This window comes from Erpetoichthys calabaricus, chromosome 14, assembly GCF_900747795.2.
Source record: "Erpetoichthys calabaricus chromosome 14, fErpCal1.3, whole genome shotgun sequence".
Lineage (NCBI taxonomy): Eukaryota > Metazoa > Chordata > Cladistia > Polypteriformes > Polypteridae > Erpetoichthys > Erpetoichthys calabaricus.
Genome location: NC_041407.2, coordinates 29,956,223 through 29,980,301, shown reverse-complemented (window position 1 = coordinate 29,980,301; position 24,079 = coordinate 29,956,223). Strand labels below are relative to the sequence as shown.

Sequence of the window (24,079 nt, the reverse complement as noted above, 5' to 3'; positions counted from 1 at the left end):
AGTCAGCAACTTAATGTGGCAGAGTGATTTTTCGTGATCAATGATCCCCTGAGCAATGCCGTCGGGAGTCATGTACTCCTATTAGAGACACTCATGGCAGCAAGGTCAGAGGTGAGGTCCTGACTAAGACAGTCTCAACCAAACCCAATTCCACCAAGGGTCCACTCAACGTGGTGCAACATCATCTTGTCCCTCATTGTTCTGCACACAGCTTGCCACATGGATCCCGGTGTGATTGAAGATTGCACACCTTCACTGCTGCCAATATCTACAACACCTATGTGCAGGCTCTTCTTCCATCTATCTACTGCATCATTTTTCCTGTATCAAAGTCCTACAGTAATGGACAACAGACAGAGAGAACTACTATTAGGTGATGTTGTATGTTATTAGTATGGAGGCCGCATACATGGCAGCGTTGATGTGATGTCCTGCTGACATGACTAGGCAGCTATTTTCAAGAATAGCACTGCTTACACCTGACAGGGACAATAAAAGGCATCCTAAACATACAGGGTGGTCCAGAGTTAATTATGCAATTATTGCATTGCATTGCATTAAAAGTTGCATAGTTAGATCTAGACCACCCTATAGTTTGTCCCATCTGTACTTGGTCAGGCAACCACACCTGGTAAGTCACCCCTCTACATACCTTTGAAAAACTTCAAAATCTTTCATCCTGGCTTCTTGGACTGTCTGCACATTCCATTCCACAGAGGCAGCTCTAGGTACTTGCTTTGGAGACAGACAGTAATCAATGGAGTCCTTCACTTTGAACAGCAATGGACCCATCATCAAGAGGAGAAAAGAGTGGCAATTCCTCTGCCCATCATGTCACTGGGTCTGACTTTCCCAAATTGGGCTGTTCTCCCACCACCACCACCACCATACCCATAGGAGGGGGAGTGACAGGGATGGACAGCGTCATCATCAGATTGACGGACAGTCATGACTGGCTTGTTTGTCATTACACTGGTCTACAAAAAATATTTTTTGTTTGCTACTGGGAACTTCAAAGCAGCTTTTTGTTAAGTTTTTTACACTGATTTCATATATGAAATCGGAATTAAGCTAGCACGTCAGGTTTTTGAAATACACATCATTGACGTTTTGACACTTTTGAATATCAATATAATATATCAACACGATATCTGGAGTTTGGACTCTGTCCCACCAAAATTGTTTTGATGTGTTTATTCTGAAAACAAACCAGAAGACGATACCAGAGACACGTTAAAGCATATTTATGTCAATTTACCTCAATATAAAAGTGAGGTCAGCGTGCCCAAAAATGTTGGAGGCACTCGCTTTTGCGCTTGTATTGCACATCTGTCTCTCTTTGCAAGAACCAACAGTAGTCACCCATCATGCTCGGAGTGAATTTTCCCCGATATCAGTTTTCCATCACCTTTATATCTTGATAAAATCTTTCCCTATACTCATCGCTGACATTGCCCAGATTTGGTGGAAAAAAGTCAAGATGAAAATGTAAAAATGTCTTCAGTGACATTCGGCCTCCCATAAGTTGATTCGCTTTCAGCAGGTTCTCCACAAGCTCAGTATAATTCTCTGCTCTGTGACTGCCAAGAAAGTTCTGGACAACCCGCACAAATGAGGGTGCTGATTCAGTGGGCTTCAGTTTCCTTTTGAACTCATCGTCAAGCATCAGCTCACGGATTTCAGGAACAACAGAAACACCTTCCTTAATTTTGGCTTCACTTTTCTCGAGACTAAATTATTTCTTAAATGCTGAACAGCATCAACATTTTTGTCCATCGCCTTGACAAAATTTTCAAAGTAATGGTGAATCTAACAAACAAATGTCCTGAAATGCAATTTTATGTTTAAAAATAAAACCACTACCTACTGCGCCATCATGTATGAGTTGTGTCATTATTCTTTAGAGTCATATAAGACCTGGTAATCAGTAACAAATATTTTTTCTGCTAGTTAAAAATTAATCATTTTTAAATAAAATTAATAATGACATGGTAAACAACTCACAGCTGTTAGTAATTTTATCTCAATGGCATCCCTAGTAGAATTACTGGTATTTATCAAAATGGTTATCCGCCTTTACTGTCCAGTCACCCTAAGTTGTCCAAGACTTGGAACATCATAACTAAAAAACGGGACGTGCTAGATGAGAACGGTTTTCAGATTTGGAGTCAGCAAGTGAAACCTGCTAAAGTAAAGGTGAAAGACTCCCAGTAGCAAAATGCTTGTTGACCAGTGTTATGAGTTAGTGACATCACTGGCTTTATTGTTCTCTGATGGAGGAAAGAATGCTGCTGCTGGACCCTTGTGTACATGAATAGATGTGTGACTTAAGGCTAAGCACCACATAAGACAATCCTCTGACTTTTGTTTAAAATAGAAGTTTAACCTGACAAGCAAAATTATCCTTGAGCATTAAACTTGTCTCCCATATCCCGCCACACATGCAGGTTAGGTTCATTGCAAATTCCAAACTGGTCCAGTATGAAGGCAAAAGTATGTGTTTGCGTGTGTGTGTGTATGAGTGGGCAATGGACTGGCATTCTGTCCAGGGCTGTTTCCTGCCTTGAAACAAGTGCTGCCAGGATAGACTTCAGCCCGTCACAAACCTAAATTGAGTTAAGTGGTGTAGTGAAAAAGCACAAACAAGCATAAAAAGCTGGGACACCCTCAGCCACACCCCATATAACTGAAAGAAGATGCAAAGTAAAAACGTGTTAGGAAAGACAAAAAAAAACGTCTTTGCAGATGTAAGTCTCAAGAGTGACTGCAACAAGATGGCAACACTTCCAGTTAAGTACAGGCCAGGCAGGCAGAGGCAGGTGCAGGGGGACAGACATCGGAAGTGACGTGGTGGAAGTGGTAGGGCTGCCAATCATCTAGTCTGTACAGGGAGGAAGAGAAGCTGCATTAGTAAACGGCGCCACCTTGCAGATTGGCGAGGAATTACCACCAGCAGATCCTTTAAGCTTTCCCCAAGGCACATGTGTGACAGTGAGTTTTAGAATTTTACATAATGTTAAATTGTAACATCAAAATTAATCCAAGAAGGCATTCTCTTACACTTCCTTTATGTTGTATGCCAATATTCCATGCTTTTTTGTCAGTTTCCACTACTGTTTTGTAATTTTTAAACTATGATAGGTGCTTTAAACCTGTCTGCAGTGCTACAGCAAACAAATAAATGGATTTCAGTTGAACTGATACTGCTCACAGTCTGCCAGGGATTCACATGGCACACTTCACATGTTTTTCTTGCTCGGTGGAGGACTGATTTATCAACAGATTTGAGCAGATTACAAGCTGCAAAGCCAGGGAGACAGCAGGTGCTGACCTGAGGTAAGAACACTGAAGAGTTATTTAAGTCAAATCCGATCGCGTGGTATACAAGAATACACTGCTAATACAGAACCCTTTCAGCCAAGGACATAGTAGGCCATGTCTAGCATTAAATGTCTCAGTACAAGTCCTTTGGAGTGACTCTGGTGACATTCTGTGTCTCACACAGGCACAGGCCTGAGGGGCATTTGTGTATATCACCATCACCATCAGGGCAGTCCGAGAAAAAGTGCCAGTGTGCACAGCACACTTCATTCACTCTGTAACACCAAGAATTTGGTTTGTGAGTCGATCTGTCATTACCATAAATAGTTAACAACAGGAATAAATTAATAAGTCGCAAAAATTGGCATACGCCATTTGTGAGAGTTAAAGAAAGTCTGCAGCCCAGTTTTTTCCCAATTTGAAGCCAAATACTTATCTTCTTTAACAGGACTTTGAGTGGAAGTACTGACATAGTGGCCTCATAGTGTGTTTTAAGACTAAATCTCATGAGGGTAGCAATGCTGTTGCTTGTTGTATAATTATACATGTATCTCCTGACAGGTTGGGCCATCAATTAAAATCACACCTAGCAACTTGACACATCACCACCTCACAGAAGCTATTGTCCCCTCCAGCACAGTATTTGATTCTACACAAATGGTGTCAGTTTATGTATAGTGAGCTCTTTTTGATAAGGGCTGAATGGCATATAGTTCTGTTCTCTAAACCTTAATGACATGTCATACTCTGTCCCCATTTATCATCCCTGCAGGCCATGGTGTGTGACAGGGTATAAGAATAAGGCAGCACTGGACCTCCTCTGGGTCCACTGGGAGGCTGCAAAAGCTGCGAGGAATTATAATACATTTCTCTGTGCCTTCAGTTAAAAAATAATAGGTTTGATCGTTTCAGTTTAGACTTCACTATACCATCCAGTCCAGCCTGGCAAAACATTGTGTGTGCAAAAGCCATGGAAATAATCCAGCTTAATAAGAGAATAGGCGTGTGTGTATTTGTGTATCTATCTATCTATCTATCTATCTATCTATCTATCTATCTATCTATCTATCTATCTATCTATCTATCTATCTATCTATCTATCTATCTATCTATCTATCATTCTCATCCTGTACATCAGCAAGTCTTTTCAAATTGTTAATTGCTTTGTATAACATTCAGTTTTTTAAAATACTAGCTAATATTACAATTAAAAAGTCTAACCATTGATGAAAGCTCATTAATTGGAAAGCAAATTCACAACAGAACCCTTCTTGCTCAAAATAAATCCCATGGTACTTGTCTGGCATAAAAGAAACTGAATTTCCTGCTTGAGTAGTTAAAGTTGGAAGGAGAGTGTAATGAGTTTACGTGGAAGGTGTGGAAGGAGACAAAAGAATATATTGTATAATACCTTTATGGAAAAGAATTTGGATGTGTTGTAAAATAAAAGTATCTTCTGTTTGAACCCAGGACGGTGCCGTGTGGTTGTGTCTTGGGGTTTAAGGGCTGAGTGGTGCCCCCTGCTGCTTGCATACTCTACACCTACATTCAAGGAAGTATTTTTGTATAAATTAATTATATATAATTACCTGTGGTGCAGCAGTAGCACTACTGCCTTGCAGTAATAGAGATGATAGGTTTGCGTCCCTGGTCCTCCCTGTCTGGTAGCTCTTTGAGTATTGAGAAAAGCACTATATAAATGAAATTAATCATTATTATTATTATTATTATTATTATTATTATTATTATTATTATTATCAATTATAAAATAATTACTGCGGTGGGTTGGCACCCTGCCCGGGATTGGTTCCCTGCCTTGTGCCCTGTGTTGGCTGGGATTGGCTCCAGCAGACCCCTGTGACCCTGTGTTTGGATTCAGCGGGTTGGATACTGGATGGATGGATGGATAAAATAATTATTTTGAGAAAAAATGTTTGTTTCAGGGGTGGCACAGATGATGTAGGTGGAGGACACTTTGCAATTAAATGTCTTTATGACTATTTACTTAAACACATACATTTATATATATATGAATATATATATATATATATATATATATGGTTGAAATAGTTTACTGTCAAATAATGCGAAGAGTACGCGACACGTGTTTCGCCCTAATTCTGGGCTCATCAGGCGTACACGCTCACTGTACTCCCTTACGGGAAACGAACCTCGGACGTCAGCGCTAGAGGCGAAGCCCCTAACGTTGCGCAGGGCACGTGATGGATGTTAGCCGACTTGCTGACCAACCACAAGCGTTACCTGGTAGGTAACCACCCATACAATCAGATTGTGATTCAGACTGCGAATGCCGTGAATATATATATATATATATATATATATATATATATATATATATATATATATATATATACAGAGTGGACAACAGGGGGCACTCCAGCTCCTCAAACACCTAACACCAACAGGCATGGACACAAGTTAAAAGGCACAAAGAGTCTTTAATTGTGGGAAAGTCTTTGAATCAAGCATTTCCCACCACAGCCACAAGTGCAATAAGTACAGCAGCACACAATAACTCTTTTCTCCCTTCTCTCTCACAGTTACTCTTCCTCTGTTTCCTTCACTCTTCCTTGCAAGCTTCATTCACCTTCCACCTGACTCTGGCTTGTCTATCTGAGGCAGGCAGCTCCTTTTATCTTCCACTTGTGGTCTTCCATACATGCGGTCCAAAAACACTTCTGGGTGAGATGGAAACTCCATGAAATAGGGCTCCCCAGTCCCTGCAGCAGCCCCTGGCAGCACCCACAGAACCCAACAGGGCTGAGTTGAAAAACTCCATGTCCAATGCTGCCCTGTGGGAATCCGACATATTACTGCAAACTAGGGGAGCTGCCATCTAGCAGTCCAGGGGAGATAATGCCCTGTGCATACTCTCTCCCAGTCCTTCCATCTCATGGGCATCCCAGCCAGGTAGGGCTCCCAGCCATCCCTTACAGTATGTATGTATATATATATATATACTGTCTATAGTCTCAAACCTGTTTAATCCAGTTCAGGGTTACAAGGACCCAAAGTCTATCCCAGGATCACAAGACCAGAGCAGGATAAGGGTGACACTTCATTGCAGGGCCCACTCTCTCCCACATCCACATTCACACTCACACATTTACTAATTTTCCATTACTCGCTAACTATGGATAACAACAGTTACAGAACATTGTTGACTGTAAATTGTGCTTATATTGTGGAGAAGAGGAATCACTGTGGTGTAGGAGAAGGTTATGCAGCCCATTCCTCCATAAACAAAAAGCCAGCTGCAGATACAGCATTTGAATTAGCAGAGGGATTCAGTAAACACAAGCGAGTGACAAAATGACTCACCATGTTTAAATACTCGTAGCTGGCTGATGAAGGAGCTGTCATTTTCCTTAAGTCATTATTTCTCTTAAAGTGGAATTAAGAATCACAAACAACTTGGCAGCTTACAAAATTGAGATAAGTGTCTAAAATGACATAACATATTTAGAACAGTCGTTTGAGGTATTTCAAGATGCTGGTTGTATCCCAGAGTCAAAACACTGTTTAAGCATTGCTGTGTCAAATGTGGATTAAAATGGTTAAGACATTTTATAGATAGATGGGTTTACTTGTATTGAAATAAGCAAGGCAGGACAGTGAATGTAACACTGCTGCCACTGTACAGATATAATCCAAATCTTACCTTCTATTATTCCACAGTTGTCCCGTGGCATTGCACGTATGCTTAGTCTTATACCACATTCATGTTATTTAGTGTCTTTACAACAGATTTATCAGACATGAGGCAATGTCGGCCTACAGCAAGCTTTGAATTCAATTAATTCCACCATTTTGATTTGGCCTCTTCTCACAACTTTACACTCGTTCCTCTCTTCCACCTTCCCACACTTACTTGGAACATCTTTAAAACTGGAGCCTGAGTGGATGTGCATGTATGCATTCACTAATTAGACACTGAACCCCTGGAACTCTGCTCCTTCATTTGTTCTGCTTGTCTGAGACTCTTGGTTACCAGGCAACCTGAGCTCCTAATGGCGGCGCCGCTTTTAATCATTCTCAGGGAGCTCTCACTTATTTAAGGAAAGTGACTGGCTCAGAAACAATCCTGTATTCTATTTTTAATTCTGTGGGGGGAGGGAGGGGTCTGAATAACCCGATGCTTGTGAGCTTCAAGCGAGATGCTCACCAAGAGTTATGACGCACCGTATTAAGAAAATATAACTGTATATTAGAACAAAATATGAAACCTCAGTTTATGGTTTTAATTAAAAGGCTGGGGCATTGGGAGTGAATTCATTGATTTTATAGTATATTCAATTTACTCGTAAATCAAGTCGGCTCAATCTATTTTTGTACAGAACTCTTGACTGGGACTCAAACCTACAACCTTGAAATTCCCAGCCCTCCTGTAGGCCAGAAAGTCAGCAACTCAAAAATTTCAAATATTTGTTTAACCTGCGAGCCTACTATCACTCTTCTTCTGTGTTGGGCTGGTGGCATCTTGACACTCTTGTAACATGTTGTTAAGACCTCTTGTGCTATTCACAGGAAATGCATAAATACAGACTTTTTATTACATGCACAAATTAACAAGGTGAACGCACAAATGACAAACTAGGAGTATGGCAAAGTAAAAAAGAAATCTGCCACTTCTGCCACAAATCTGTAGACAGGTGTAATCATGTCCTTCTATGAGTGGGTGTCCTATACCTATTAATTTACTTTAGATTACCACAACAATTAACACCGTGTCACCAGGGCTGACTTAAAAGTGTGTTGCACCCCTAGGCAGACTCATTTGCAAGCTCCCAAAAAGAGACATCCAAAAGTCCTTCTTTTAGATCCACCCAGTTGTCCTCCCCTTTATGTGGATATGAAATTGACTAGAGGGGGGGATTGGGGTGTCCCCCTTAGAGATTAATGTCTTTGTCATTGCATATGAAATCGTTAAGACATGGTGCAAGGAAAACATAGTCACAGGGTCAGGTTGGAGTTCCGTTTGGTAGTCTGCTCTTCCCGAAATGAGATGACCGCTTCCAGGAACCTCTTGACTTTATAGTCACTGGAAGGCAAGAGGCGGGGTCAATTGCTCTTATTGGGCAGTTTGTCTGAGCTGTGGGAAGAGAATGAGACAATACTTTCAGCAACAGTAACCCCTTGTGTCCTAGAGTGGTGGTGCTTACCTTTGATGAGCCCAGAAGATGACCCTGAGTTAAGAACATTACAACAATCCAGATGAGAACAGGCCATTCAGCTCAACAGAGTTCGCCAGTCCTGTTCATTTACTGTATATATTCACATATAAGTCAGGTCTTGAAACGCGAAAAATCAATCATAAAATCAGACCCCTACTTATGCGCCTGTTCAAAAATACGACACTTAATTTTTTTTTATACATCTTCTTGCCTCCTCCAATCTCACATCAGTTTCTCAGACGCATCGAAGTTTGTTGCAGCAGCGCAGTTACCAATTTCTTTTGCCACTTCAACGACGTTTAATTTAAAACCAGCTTCATATTTTCTTCTGATCAAACGCTCCTTTGTAGATAAGGGATGCTCTTCCGATAAAGGTGTATGAGGGTGTGAGATACAAAAAACATTAATCAGTGAAAATGTTGTTTCGGAATAGTTTTGGTATTACCGTGTGGTCACGTAGGTACAATACAGAGAGAGAGAGAGGGGTTAGGAGCGCGTGCTGATACAGTGCATTGTCGCACCCACATAGAAAAAAAAGGCAGTGTGCTCCATGGTTACTCTCTCAGGTGGGCGTTAGCATATCATAATCTCATGGACCAATAACATGAGTTTTCCGCATTCACTTATATGACTGACATTATAAAATACCAGAAATTATAAGTTAAAATCAACTCCCGACTTATCCAGGGGAGAACTTATCCACGAGTATATACAGGAATTCTTCTAAAATAACATCAAGTCTAGCTTTGAAGGTCCCTAAAGTCCTACTGTCTACCACACTACTTGGTAGTTTATTTCTTGTGTCTGTGGTTCTCTGTGTGAAGAAAAACTTAATGCTTGTACGAGATTTACCCTTAACAAGTTACCAACTATGTCCTTATGTTCTTGAAGAACTCATTTCAAAGTAATAGTCTTTATCAACTGTGCTAATTCCCTTTATATTTTTAAACATTTCAATCATGTCTCCTCTCAATCTCCATTTGCTTAAACTGTGTGGCACGACGCCCAGGAAGACAGGAGGAAGGCTCATTCCTCCTCCAGAACGCGAGGGGGCGTCCACCCTGGTTGTATTGGGGGCTACGGGTACAGAACTTGGAAGCTCTACCCTGAAGGGGCCCGTGGCCACCGCCAGGGGGTGCCCTGATGCTTTGGGGACCCTGGACCCCAGCACTTCCGGGTGTGGTGGGAAGAGAAGAAGGGACACCCGGAGTGCTTCCGGGTACACAGCCGACACTTCCGCCACACTGGGGAGTGCCAGTGGAAGATTGCCGGGGAGCACCTGGAGCACATCCAGGTGTGTATAAAAGGGGCCGCCTCCCTCCAGTCATGGACAACAGTCGGGAGGAAGAAAGATGGTGTCGGGAGGACGGCAAGGAGGCGGCCTGAAGAGAGAAAAGGCATTGTTGAGAGGCCAGGACTTTGGGGTCTTTGGGGTCTGTGAGCACAGTAAGACTGTAAATATTACTGTAAATAAACGTGTGTTGGGTGACATGAACGTGTCTGCCTGTCTGTGTCCGAGCCAGTCTCCACAACTGTAAAGTCTCAGCTCTTTTAATCTTTCCTCATAATTCATTCCCTGTAGCCCTGGAATCTGCCTAGTCACCCTTCTCTGGACTTTATCTAGCACTGCTATGTCTTTTTTGTAGCCTGGAGACCAAAACTACACACAGTACTCCAGATGAGGCCTCACCAGTGAGTTATAAAGATTTAGCAGACTCTGGACTTGTACTCCACACATCAAGGAGCTACATAACCTTTCATTCTGTTATCCTTCTTAATTGCTTCTGAACAGTGTTTGGCAGACTCCTAGATCCTTCTCAAAAGGTGTAGTTTCAATTTTCAGACTTCCCATTGTGTATTCAAACCATTGGACTCAAAGCCACTAGTTCTACTGGTTACATAAAGGATAACTCCACTTAAACCACCTGCAGATCTGGCAGCTAGCTTTTTGACATTACTTTCCTATGGAGCATCTCCCTTAACTGTGCATTGTTACATTCATCCCCTGCCAGTGGGGAATTAGCTCACTGCAACAGGCTTGTCCCAGCTGCTACATATCCTCCCTGAGACATTTCTGCCATCAGGATTTAAAAATAGTTGATGGAATCACAGCCACCAGTTCAGCTAAATGAGAACCTCACAACCATTGAAACTCAAATAAACTGGAACACTGCAACCACTGACCATTTTTGAATTGTGTTCCCTTATAACTTACCAGCCTGAAAACCTTTGCCCACACTGACAGCACCTGGAGAAGATAAAGACCAGAGAGGCCACAGAGCCTTAGTAAAAGCCAGTGTCACATTATGAAATTTCTAGTTGGAAGAGATGTCAAACTTGACAAAAGCAGTTGCTGATCTCATCACCTGAGGATCTCAAGTTACATGACTAGTAATCGCCTGGAATGAAAAATTATACGACTCTGTGACGGCTTCCGAGCACAGTTTCACATTTCTAAAATATCACAAACTCACCATGCCAAAGTGCCATCTAACAGAGATGGTGCTGTACAAATTGAGCAAGTTCACCTGCAATCTCTGCCCTGTTTTCTCTTCTCCATTCTGTTATGGTACATAAAAGATGCATCATCAGACAGATGAGCCTCTGCTGTTTGCAAGATCTAAAACAATTGAGTGCTCAGTTGTTGTCAGCTCTCCTATACGCAGAAGCCCATCCCTACAACTTAAGACAAAATGAAACATGTTGTCAGGGAGAATCACAGAGTGGTTGGACTGAGTCACTTGAGATGTAAGGCTACATGACTAATGGTCAATGTGAGCCAACCACGACTGCCTGCGACTCATTAAGATTATGTGAATGATAAGTATGACTGGAAAAATCATGTGGTATACTGGGCCTCCACTAAAACAGAAAATAGAGAATGAGCATTCTAAGCACTACTGCAACATGCAAACTACAGATATTCAATGAGGGTCTCCCAGCAAAGCTTGACATGGATTTTAATTTGCATGATTATTTAATATAAACTAAGTATAAAATTATAATTTGTGTTGTGACTGTATTTGTTGTTGTGGTTTTTAGGTGGTCTTGTAAGCTGAGCTGCCCTTCTTCAATTTATCTGTAGAGCTAACACTGCATGCTGGACACACACACACACACAAACACACACACACACACACACCCTCATATCTTTATTTCATTTTTGGTTTCTTGACTGCCAACCTCAGCAGAAAACCTTTGTATCTACATCTCATTCCAAGTACTATGATCTCAGGTCTGTTTCAGAATATTCCCCAGAATTATTTCAAAAGGTCATAAAATTCAGGAGAAGAGCCATAAATGTGAATTTAAGCTTGCTCAGGGTCGTACAACAACAACTCGAAAATGAGCAGTAAATGTCAAATTAACTAAATCAATATTTCATAGATGCATGTACAAATGAAGAAAAACAGTGAAGGCTCCAGGCAGAAACAAAAACAAGTTCTGTGTTCAAAGGCTGTAAATAGAAGAGTCAAATGTCAAATGTGCTACAAGCCCTCAGTGTGCTGAGCGGCTTCATGGGGTTTTACCAGTAGTGCTTAAAGAAGTGAAGGACATAATTCATAAAATTTATATATATATATATATATGTTGCATAGTTTTACTGTCAAATAAAGCAAAGAGTACGCGACACGTGTTTCACCTTCATTTGGGCTCATCAGGCGTACACACTCTACTGCTCCCCTCTTGGGGAATTGAACCTCGGACGTCAACGTCAGAGATGAAGTCCCTTTACACTGCGCCACGACGTGTAGTTTGTTTAATTTGACAGCCTGTAGGTCCGAAGTAATATATATATATATATATATATATATATATATATATATATATATATATATATATATATATATATATATATATATATATATATATATATATACATATACATATGATGTTGACACTAAAATGTAATTCTGAGTCTAAAAACTACTGGCATCAAAGATAAGTTACACCATGGGATTTTAGGCTGCTTGAGCTGCTGGAGGAAAGAGCAAAGATAAAAAGACAATGCTTTGCATGAACTGAGGTCATCTGTGGACTGTGCTTCAAACAACATGGACTAAAGAGCATATCTCGATCCTGCAGACTCAGGGAATTCTATAGTCCTGAAGAGAGAAGGCAGAGATGGGACCTAATCTAGGATCCATATTTATCAAACTCAGAATTACTCCTAGGAGTTGCACTAAATGTCACTCCAGGATAGGAATTTGTCCTGCTTCAGAGTAGAACAGAAGTAAGAAGTATTATACAGCATCATAGTCCCAGCCCCAGCTAAGAGTAGGAATTCAAACCTGAGAATAAATGACACCATGATTTTACGGCACCGCTATGATGATACTAACGCTGAGCCTTCACCACAAGATGATAATGGTAATAATAATCATCCTCATCATCATCATTAAAGAAGGAAAATTAAATAAGGTAGGATATTGTGTTAAGCTGCACATCAGTTGTGGCACTTTGTAACATCGTGAATAATATTATAACGAACACCGAGATGGAAAGACTGAGATACACACACACACACACACACACACACACACACACACATACACTGAATGAGAGTAAAGCTCAATATCAGGCACGTTTACTTAACAATGAATGCTTCAAAGATTGCTCCTGTTGCGAGCCCTGTGCTTGTTGGTATAGGCTCCATCTTCTTCGTGACCCTGCTCAGAATAAAGCAGGTTTGGAAATTAGATGATTGGATGGATGGATTGAAGGATGCTGTTATGCCAATGGAAAGTGACAGTTTCACTGAAGCTAGTCACATCAGTTCTTGCGCTGCCTCAGAAGTTGTGTTCACTCTTCAGTGTCCTGAACTGTGGTGTGGTCTGCGTTTCTCCATGCTTGTTTTCTGCAATGACCTCAACAGTTTCCGCTTGCCTTTTTTTTGAGCCCCGCTTTTCTTCATGGTAATTTGCTGGCTACTTCAGTACAGTGTGCATCTAGGATCACCTGGGTGTTGATTCAATGATATCACTTCCTATTAATGTATGAATGCTCATCCACATTTTGGGTAAAGATCTTTATGTGCATACTGATTTGCATGAATGCAGCTTGCTTTAACATTACCTCATGTGGAGTGGTGGAGATATGTGTAAATCTGCATTATTACCTCAAATGTTGTAAAGTTTGTTGCGAAATTCAAGAAACGTTGTGACATACAAATCATCACTATGGCAAAGCTTCATTTTATATGTCACGTTACATTTTCATTTCGGCTGGCTTTGCACTCTGCATACATGGAACAATCATGTAATGTACAAACTTTCTGATGAATATTATTCCATCTCTGTCAAAGTGGTTATCTTTTTAAGATTTGCACTGGGTGTGATGAGGATGGACAGGATTAGAAATGAATACATTTGAGGGTCAGTTCAAGTTGGACGGTTGGGAGACAAAGTCAGAGAGGCAAGATTGCGTTGGTTTGGACATGTGCAGAGGAGAGATGCTGAGTATATTGGGAGAAAGATGCTAAGGATAGAGCTGCCAGGCAAGAGAAAAAGAGGAAGGCCTAAGAGAAGGTGTATGGATGTGGTGAGAGAGGACATGAAGGTGATGGGTGTAACAGAACAAGATGCAGAGGACAGAAAGATATGGAACGAAGATGATACGCTGTGGCAACCCCTAATGGAAGCAGCCGAAAGAAGAAGAAGAAGATTGTTGTTCAACGTTTCCAACAAATTCAGCTTTCTCAGGATTTGTATGCTTGAACAGCTCACAAGCTCTCCTAAATCCCAGTGAAGTTTCCTAAATTACAGGTAGGTCTTTTTAGATAGTAGTAGATGAGTCATAGATGCCATTTTGCAGTTCGTCACTGCTACCATCATTTATGAGTCTATCATTAGCTGGGAGATTAAACTTTGTTAAAATGAACCTCCAAAGATTTTTATGTGTTATAGTGTCAAGGATTTTTCCACTGGCTTATGTGTATTTTTGTGTTTTATTGTTGTTTTTGTTACTTTTGATCTTCTTTTTCTGTCATATTTCAACCATGGTTTCTCCTCTAGCTGTGATTCAGATCTTGGTTAATTTTGTTCATTTTTGATTCTTATGTTTACATTAATACTACTTGTGTTTATTTGTATTGTTTTTCATCTTGTCTATGTGTCAAAGCCTTGGTTATGTCCCATGTATTTTGTGGGTGGTCACCCAAGAGGCAGCGCCATGAGCCAATCACTGCCTGGACCTGCCCTCTGCCCTATAAATCCAGTCTCCCACAGCTCCTGGTGGTTCATTTTGAATGCTCTAGGGAGTGGAGTTACTTGTGTATCTCTTGTGCTTATTGTGACTACCTGGATTTTTCAATTGTTGTTCCATCATTTGACCTTGCTTTGATTTTTGTATTGGGACCATGGTTGCCTTGGATTGTCTGGCCTTCAGGCAATTATTTTTTATGCTCCACTGAGCTACTTGTGCTACTGTTTGTTAGAATAAATATTTTATTTTATGAAGATTTTCTAGGCCCTTTTTGTTTTGATGGTAAGTCCCCCTAGTGGGCAATTTCGGAAGTATTTACAGGACTCCGGTTACGACATTTTTATGTCTTTATGTCATTTCTGGTAGTTTTGGGTACTATGTCTTTATATGTGGTTTTATAGGTGGAAATGCAGCAGGCGTAACCACCCTGACATCACGGCTGCTGCGTCATCCCTCTGCCTTTATATCGAGATCAGAGAGAGCTGAATGCTGGAGTTTTCTTTTCATCAGATACTTTCTGGGTCTCAGATTTTCACTTTTGTTATTGGATTCTGCTTGTTGATTTTGTATTGGAACTTGTTAGCCTCAGGGGGGAATTTTTAGAAAAATCCTAATTGTCTTTATTTTGTCTCAACTTCTTTTTTTTTGCTTTTTCACCTTTATTTAAATAAATCACAGTTCATCGATTCATAAACATTTTTTTGTGGGATTTATCTCATCAGCCCAGAGATTTTGTGATTCCTCTGTCTTGTTGTGCATTTTGAACTTTTAAAACCAGCTCTCTATTTTTAGGCCTGAGTAGACTACAGCTTGCTGGTGGTGGTTGGAGGCTGGTTGCCTGGGGGTGAGCCCATATCTGGGCAGGTTAGAGAAGGCTCTGGCCTACTTTGTGGGATGTTAGCAGATCTTTACTTAAGAAAAAGAGTTAAACTTCTTTTAGCTTGCACATAAATAGGCCATAGAGAAACTAAATTAGTCTACAGAGGTGTAAAGCAGAATCAGGGTTGTGGCCATGCCTAACGTTTGGGTTGTAAATATATCTGTTATGAAATTTTGGAAAGTACCAGAAACATACAAACCTATACTGGCTTGATTAGTCATGGAGATGAAATCCTGCCCTGTTTCCTTCCTATATGCTTTGCTTTGTACATCAGTTACTATTAATTACTGCCAGCTAAGTAGAAATTTTGGTGGATGACTCACATAGCAAATGGTATGAATGCAGGAGACACTTTGAGAATAAGATGATACTGTCAATCAGACCCTTATAAGAGAATGTTCTGATCCAAACAAACATTGTACATCAGACATATCTTTGTTTACTCAATTCAAAATGTACCCAAGTCAAGAAGCCAATTGTGAGCTATATCATTAAATACCATATTCACTGGGTCACATATTTTAGCAATGTCCACTGTTCAGACTTTATTTCAACAACAATGTTGTGGCCTGGCCAATACTTGGATGGGAGACCAACCAGGAAAAGTTTGGGTTGCAGCTGGAAGAGATGTTGGCAAGGCCAGCAGGGGAGGCTTACCCTGTGATCTAAATGTGGATCCCAGTGCAGTGATGGAGATACTGTGCTGTAAAAACAGCACTGTCCTTCAAATGAGACATAAAACTGAGGTCCTGACTCCCTGTGGTCATAAAAGATCCCTGGGCATCTTTCGTAAAGAGCAGGAAGTGTCCTGGTGTCTAGGCTATATTGCCCACCATGACATAGATAGTCTGGCCCCCTAATCGTCCCCTCTCTCTAATTGTCTATCTCTCTCACCACCTAACAGCTAATGTGTTGTGAGTGTACTGGCGCAAAATGGCTGCCATCACATCATCCAGGTGGAAGCTACACATTAGTCTGGGTTGAAGTGGCTCCCCACTTACTATGTAAATTGCTTTGAGTAATGCAAAAATTATTATTATAATTAATGAACAGTCTACTGTGGTAGGTTAATGTAATTTGCTGGCACACTATGTCATCTTGATCAACTAGCAGAATTCTAACCCACCTAACATATCAAAATGGGAAGGAGGAAACATCAAATTCACTTTGTGAGGAACAGCCAAAAAGTTCTTTACAGTCTAGGACTTTTTCATTAATGTTGTCCTGAAATAATAGAACATGCTGAAGTACTGCTGACATATTCAGTACTTCAGCTTTAAAAGTCAACTCAAGTCAAGTCAAGTTGGGGAGCATGCACTGGTACAGTGTGTTGCCGCACCCACTACATGACGAAACAACTCAGGATCCCGGTTGGCAACCCCCCAGGCAGACTTTCGGTCCAGTCCCACCCTCTGGAAATGACCCTCTATCTGCTGCAACCAGGTGTTATGTGGGTGACCCCTTAGCCTGGTCCAGCCACTCAGGTCAACAACAATGAGGATCTTACGAGCTGGATCACCCTCGGGGAAATGCGCCACATGGCCATAGTGGTGTAACTGACGCTCCCTCACAATGCAGGTAATGTGCCTCATTTGGGACTCCATGAGCAACTGCTCATTCGACACAAAGTTAAACCAATGGTACCCCAGGATTTTCCAGAGAGACACAGTACCAAAGGAGTCCAGTCTTCGTCTCAGGTCACTGGATAGGGTCCATGTCTCGCAACAATATAGTAAGACAGGAAGCACCAGGACTCTAAAAACTTGGACCTTCGCCCTTTTGCATAGATATCAGGAGCGCCACACACCCCTTTCCAGCGACCTCATGACCCACCATGCTCTCCCAATCCATCTACTGACTTCATAGGAAGAGTCACCAGAGACATAAATGTCACTGCCGAGGTAAGTAAACCTCTCGACGTGATCAACACTCTCTCCGCAGACAGACACACTGCTGATGGCAGTGCCCAAGAGGTCATTAAAGGCCTGGATTTTGGTTTTTATCGAGGACACTCACAAGCCCAGACACTCAGACTACTCACTCAGTCTCTCATTGACTCCACAAAGATTACAGCATCATCAGCAAAGTCAAGATCCGTGAACCTTTCTTCACCAACAGATGCCCCATAGCCGCTGGACCCCACGATAACTTGATAACTTGATAAATTCAAATTCTTTCTTTCTTTCTTTCTTTCTTTCTTTCTTTCTTTCTTTCTTTCTTTCTTTCCTGGATGGATAAGGCAAAGAGTATGCAATCTGTTTTGAAAAGGAGCAAATTTTATAAACTTTTTGTATACCTTACTTTCTAATGCAATTATTAAAGGTAGGATAATTATAGAAAATAATTATATAGGTTCACCAACTTTATAATTTGGAATATTTAAAATGTTGAATACATTTGGTACTTTAGACCTTCTGAAATCGTTAACTTGCAATACAGTTTTTTATCAAAATCTTTTAAGCTTCCACATACAAGTTAGATATTTCACAAAAGTAGCAAAATTAGGAGACTCATGTACAGCAGTAAAATGAAAGACACATTATACACAAAAATGAATGTAACATTATTAATTCCAAGCAGGCTGTTAGAGAGTTTGAATAAGCCATCCGATTATAAGGGTTCAATAAAAAAAAAGACAATTATAAATTGTTAGAGCCCCTTGTGAGCTCTGGTCCCAAAATCTCTGCACCACATATATTTTCCAGTCACTCAAGCTCCTGGGAGATTGAATTTTTTTCATTTTTGAAGAAAAGAGTTTGTAGTGTCAGACAGCAGAAAATTTTTAATATAAACAGTATGACTGGAAAGCAGCTACTGTACAAATTCCAGCCATTGCCCTTTAAAACCTCACCACATCCACTCCTGATTATCATCACACAGTTTGCTTGATAGTTTGAATAGGAGGTTCATAGTACAAATCTCAAAATACACTCTGAGCAGCATCAAAGCGCACTATCAGAGCTGGCTCCTGACATTCTCAGTTGCCTTTTTTGTGATGTTGCTTCTCTCATTACACAGACTCTCAAGCTGCCTCTTGAGTTCAGCTCATTTCCTATTGCCTAAAGTTGAATACATTTTCTTTCTGCCTATAAACTGACACTTAGGTAATCACTTCTGTTTTACGGTGATCTTTAATCTTTTATGAATAAAACTGTTGGATTTGTGTTTTCCCTCACATTGAATAAAATCTATCTATTTATATAATTCACTAAGCCGACAGGGCACACAAGACAATCATGGGATATGCATGACATAGCCACGCCCACCAACTCACAGAGACCCGCCCACCAACGCTAAGACCATGGGATACGACGACAACTCACAGAGCCACACCCGCCGACAACTTACAGAGCCACGCCCACCAACTCTAAGAATTCACTAAATCCATGGCAAGCAAGACGCATGCAAGACAGAGCCACACCCGCCAACTCACAGAGCCCCACCCACCAACAATGCGAACAAGAGTGAAAGCATTTGCCAAGAATGTTTTCATTAATCAAGAACGAAAGTTGGAGGTTCGAAGACGATCACATACCGTCATAGTTCTGACCATAAATGCTGGCGATCCGGTGGCGTTATTCCCGGGTAACCAAAGTCTTTGGGTTCCGGGGGGAGTATGTTTGCAAAGCTGAAACTTAAAGGAATTGACAGAAGGGCACCACCAGGTGTGGCGCCTTTTGCTTCATTTGACTCAACACAGGAAACCTCACCCAGCCTGGACACGGAGAGGATTGACAGATTGATAGCTCTTTCTCCATTCTGTGGGTGGTGGTGCATGGCCATTCTTAGTTGGTGGAGCGATTTGTCTGGTTAATTCTGATAACGAACGAAACTCCCTCCTGCTAAATAGTTACGCGACCCCCGAGCGTCCAACTTCTTAGAGGTACAAGTGGCGAGGAATTCCCAGTAAGTGTGGGTCATACGCTCGCACTGATTATGTCCCTGCCCTTTGTACACACCCCCCGTTGCTACTACCATGGTCGGGTGACTTGGTGGATTATATATAGAAAAGCAGCCGGAACCGCAAAGAACAATGAAACGTCAACGTGGCTCAGAGGTGCATGTGGACTGTAGCAGAGACAAAATCGACTGAGGCGGTGTTTGGAAAATGAAACGTCAACGTGACTCACAGGTGCATGTGGACTGTACACAGACAAAAGCGACTCAGGTGAGGAGTTGGGGGCGGGCACATGAGCAGGCAGTGTGTACTGAACGATGACTAAGAGATGACTATGAAATCAGCAGACTAGAATGGCGGGAGGGCCGGGGTGGAGGGGGTGGAATGGGTGTCCTTACCCTCTCCCCCCGTTCTGCCCTCCGCGCCCGAGTGCCGTCCAGCCCTGTCCCTCGATCTGGGAGGTGGAGGCGCGACGGCGGTCCTCCAGATTTCAGTCACGGACAATTGTATGTTGCCCTCTCCAGAGTTCCATCTTTTCATTCACCTACAGTCGTATCCTAAAAACCCACCCCATTTGGACAACTGTGTCTTTCAGGAAGTGTTCACCCATCAATAAATAATTATGCGGCATATGCTACGCCGCAGGTTGGCTAGTATAATATAAAGTTTGAGTCTTCACAGTCTATCTTTTGATGCAATCACAACACTGAACAATAGATAGATAGATAGATAGATAGATAGATAGATAGATAGATAGATAGATAGATAGATAGATAGATAGATAGATAGATAGATAGATAGATAGATAGATAGATAGATAGATAGATAGATAGATAGATAGATAGATAGATAGATAGATAGATAGATAGATAGATAGATAGAACTCTTGCCTCCTTACTGCGAAGCAGCAATGCTATCACTTTGCCACTGTGCCGCCCCACAGCATAGTTACTACTAAATTATTAATAATGAATACCCGGCCCCTAAAAGAAAGTTTGGCCATGATCCACTTCCATTAATTTAAAAAGGCTGTACCTTTATCTAAAAGCTGTCCCAGTTACTGTCATCCACCTCTTTGTTACCGATTACCACCCCCAGATGTTCGAAACAATGCCTGCTCCAGGTAAGATCAGCAGGGAGAGCAGGCCCATATAAATGGACAATCAAAAATGAGATCTCTTTAATATCTTTTTGGTTTCTCCTTGACAAACAATGAGATCAGAAAAAAATAAAATGGAGGCATTGTCTTTTGTCTCATGCGTCTCAGATTTTTCTCTAGAGGAAAAACACCCTGGTATTATCACCCATGTCGCCTCTTGAGTTTCAGTGGAGATCACAACAAAGTCACACAATGGGCTCAGATCTTCCAAGTAGTGACATTTTTTTTTAATTTAAAGCATTGTGCTCAGTAATATACAGTAAAATGTATGAACGATACTAATAAAACACTTTACTCTGATTACAAAGCTGTAGTCCTTCCTTCTGAATAATAGTATTAGTTGCTCTCATTTGTATTGCATTTTGACTCTGATTGGTCATTTGATTATTTTTAGCTCTGGTGCTATTAAAGCGATGGTCTCGAATCTAAATGCAATATACACGGAACTACCGCTGAGCAGGATGCAGTACATCTGCTTTGGTTTTAGTTTTGACACATAATCTATGAACAAGAATTAAAATGCAATTCGTGTTTGTTTTGAATTTTAAAATGACAGGAAAATTGTGTTCCATCATGAAAAACAATCAATCATCTGGTTAATACATTTTTATTTATGACACAATAAATCCGTGCCAAAATTAAATAGCCCCCTTTGTATATGCAAATGTGTTTCAATGTAGTTAACATGTTGGATTGCATTTAATTTTGCTATAAGTAATCTCCAATACTTGGGAACCTTTAATGCAGCACACATTTTTATAGCCTTCCCTAGATCTGTGCACAATCCGACAAAATCTTGTCTCTATGCTCTGCAGGCAATTTGTTCTGCTCTGATACACATCTGGGACGTGTCATAGACAGGAGTGTGCCTTTCCTAATCAAGTCCAATCAATCGAATCGATCACAGGAGGACTCCAAACATTATGTGGGGGGGTATCTCAGTGATGATCAGATACATCTGAGTCAAATTTCAAGTGTCGTAGCAAAGGGTCTAAATCCCCATGTCAAGGTAATATATTTATTTAGTCTTAAAATTCTGTTTTCGCTCGATCATTCTGGGGTATTGAGTGTTGCTTGATATTGGGTAAAAATTAATTGAAATAATTTTAACATAAGGCTGCGTCACACACATCCGCATGGGAGGCAGCTAAAGAGCTCAAATGAAGGTAATTCCACGCCACACCAAGGGATGGCAGGGTGCACTGATCCTTCCTCTTTTTCATCGGCAGACCAATCACAGGAAATTTCACCTGGATTCGATGATGTCACCTCCGTTTTTTTTTTCCAGGCCTGATGACATCACCAGTTCTGGCCCCGAGGACGTCACTTCCAGTTCCTGCCCTGACGACATCACTTCCCCTGCCCGACTTTAAAAATGCCATGTTTGCCTGTCTGTTTGTTCTTGTTTTGGGCTGAAGTCTGTACAATATTGAACCACAACCTTCATTTTTCGGCAGCTTATTTCAGGTACAGTAATCCCTCCTCCATCGCGGGGGTTGCGTTCCAGAGCCACCCGCGAAATAAGAAAATCCGCGAAGTAGAAACCATATGTTTATATGGTTATTTTTATATTGTCATGCTTGGGTCACAGATTTGCGCAGAAACACAGGAGGTTGTAGAGAGACAGGAACGTTATTCAAACACTGCAAACAAACATTTGTCTCTTTTTCAAAAGTTTAAACTGTGCTCCATGACAAGACAGAGATGACAGTTCTGTCTCACAATTAAAAGAATGCAAACATATCTTCCTCTTCAAAGGAAACAGAGAGGAAAGCAAACAAATCAATAGGGCTGTTTGGTTTTTAAGTATGCGAAGCACCGCCGGTACAAAGCTGTTGAAGGCGGCAGCTCACACCCCCTCTGTCAGGAGCAGGGAGAGAGAGAGAGAAACAAAGTCAAAAATCAATTCGTGCCCTTTGAGCTTTTAAGTATGCGAAGCACCGTGCAGCATGTCGCTTCAGGAAGCAGCTGCACACAGAAGGTAGCAACGTGAAGATAATCTTTCAGCATTTTTAGACGAGCGTCCGTATCGTCTAGGTGTGCGAACAGCCCCCCTGCTCACACCCCCTACGTCAGGATCAGAGAAAGTCAGCGCAAGAGAGAGAGAGAAAAGTAAGTTGGGTAGCTTCTCAGCCATCTGCCAATAGCGTCCCTTGTATGAAATCAACTGGGCAAACCAACTGAGGAAGCATGTACCAGAAATTAAAAGACCCATTGTCCTCAGAAATCCGCGAACCAGCAAAAAATCCGCGATATATATTTAAATATGCTTACATATAAAATCCGCGATAGAGTGAAGCCGCGAAAGGCGAAGCGCGATATAGCGAGGGATCACTGTATATGGGTAGCTGCCCCCAAACCCTTTCCTGTGTCTTTTTGAGTTCTTTCACAGCTATAATATAACAACGTGAAAAAAGTGAAGGGCTTTGAATGCTTTCTGAAGGCAGTATATAACTGTTAGGGATGCTTCCTGTGTCATTATTTTGTTACAGTAGTCTGTTCATGGCCAACATTTCTGCTAATCTTGCTTGAGTATGACCTTGATACTGAAGAGTCTACACTTTAGCCTAAAGTAAAACTTGTTGATGTTGTCACACACGTGCGCATGGGAGGCAGCTAAAGGGCTCGAGGGAAGGAAGTTCTGAGGCATGCTGGGATGTGGCAGAGTGCACTGATTCTTTTTTTCCCTTGCCTGTAGACCATTCCCAGGAGATCTCACCTGGCTCTCATGACGTCACTTCCGGGACCGAGCCAATGGAAGAAGACCTTACCGGCTCCGGCCCCTGTGATGTCACCTCCGGGCTTGAACCAATGGCCGATGATCCTGAGCCAGACCCATACGACCTCACTTCCTGTCTTCCCCTTTAAAAGTCTAACCGTTTCCCCTATGTGTCAGTCTTGTTTTGGACTCTGTATTATGCACAACTGTGCTCTTTATTTGAAGAAACAACTTAGCAGCCAGGATACCATATTATACGGGTGGCTGCCCCAACCCTTTATCAGTGTGATGTCTCATTATTATGACAATGTAAAGCATTTCTCCTACAGTACCTGTGACCAAAACCATATTTTCAGTTACTTAAAAGTCTTGCATTTCCTACCTGTCATGGCATGAGGAATGGCAGTGATAACAAGCCTTTGGGTCTGCATTTTGATTCCTGCATTAGGATCTTGCATCTCCATGACGAGAGCTTCAATCTAGAGTAATTCAAAAAAGGAGAGAGAGAATGAGAAAGAGTGAGATGGAGTGTGTACAAAGTGACACAAAATGTCCATTTTTAAAAAACATCCCGCCTTCGCTGTGTGTTTACTATTGCTTATTGGTTTATGAGAAGAACTCTAAGTTACTGTATGTTCCTGAGCTCTCCCAACGGGCTTCACACCATAAACTGAATGCAACCCTTCAGTAATAAGGGTAGAGG

At 41.4% G+C, this 24,079-nt stretch overlaps 1 protein-coding gene across 2 annotated transcripts in view; it reads right to left on the bottom strand.

Moving 5' to 3' along the window:
* The window catches only part of LOC114665051 (regulator of G-protein signaling 9-like), a 200,797-nt gene that overhangs the window by 132,949 nt on the left and 43,769 nt on the right, over positions 1-24,079 (bottom strand). For both annotated transcript variants that reach the window (XM_028819421.2, XM_028819422.2), the window contains exon 2: positions 23,759-23,855. In XM_028819421.2, coding sequence (XP_028675254.2) covers positions 23,759-23,855 — 97 coding nt within the window. The remainder of the gene's footprint in view (positions 1-23,758; positions 23,856-24,079) is intronic.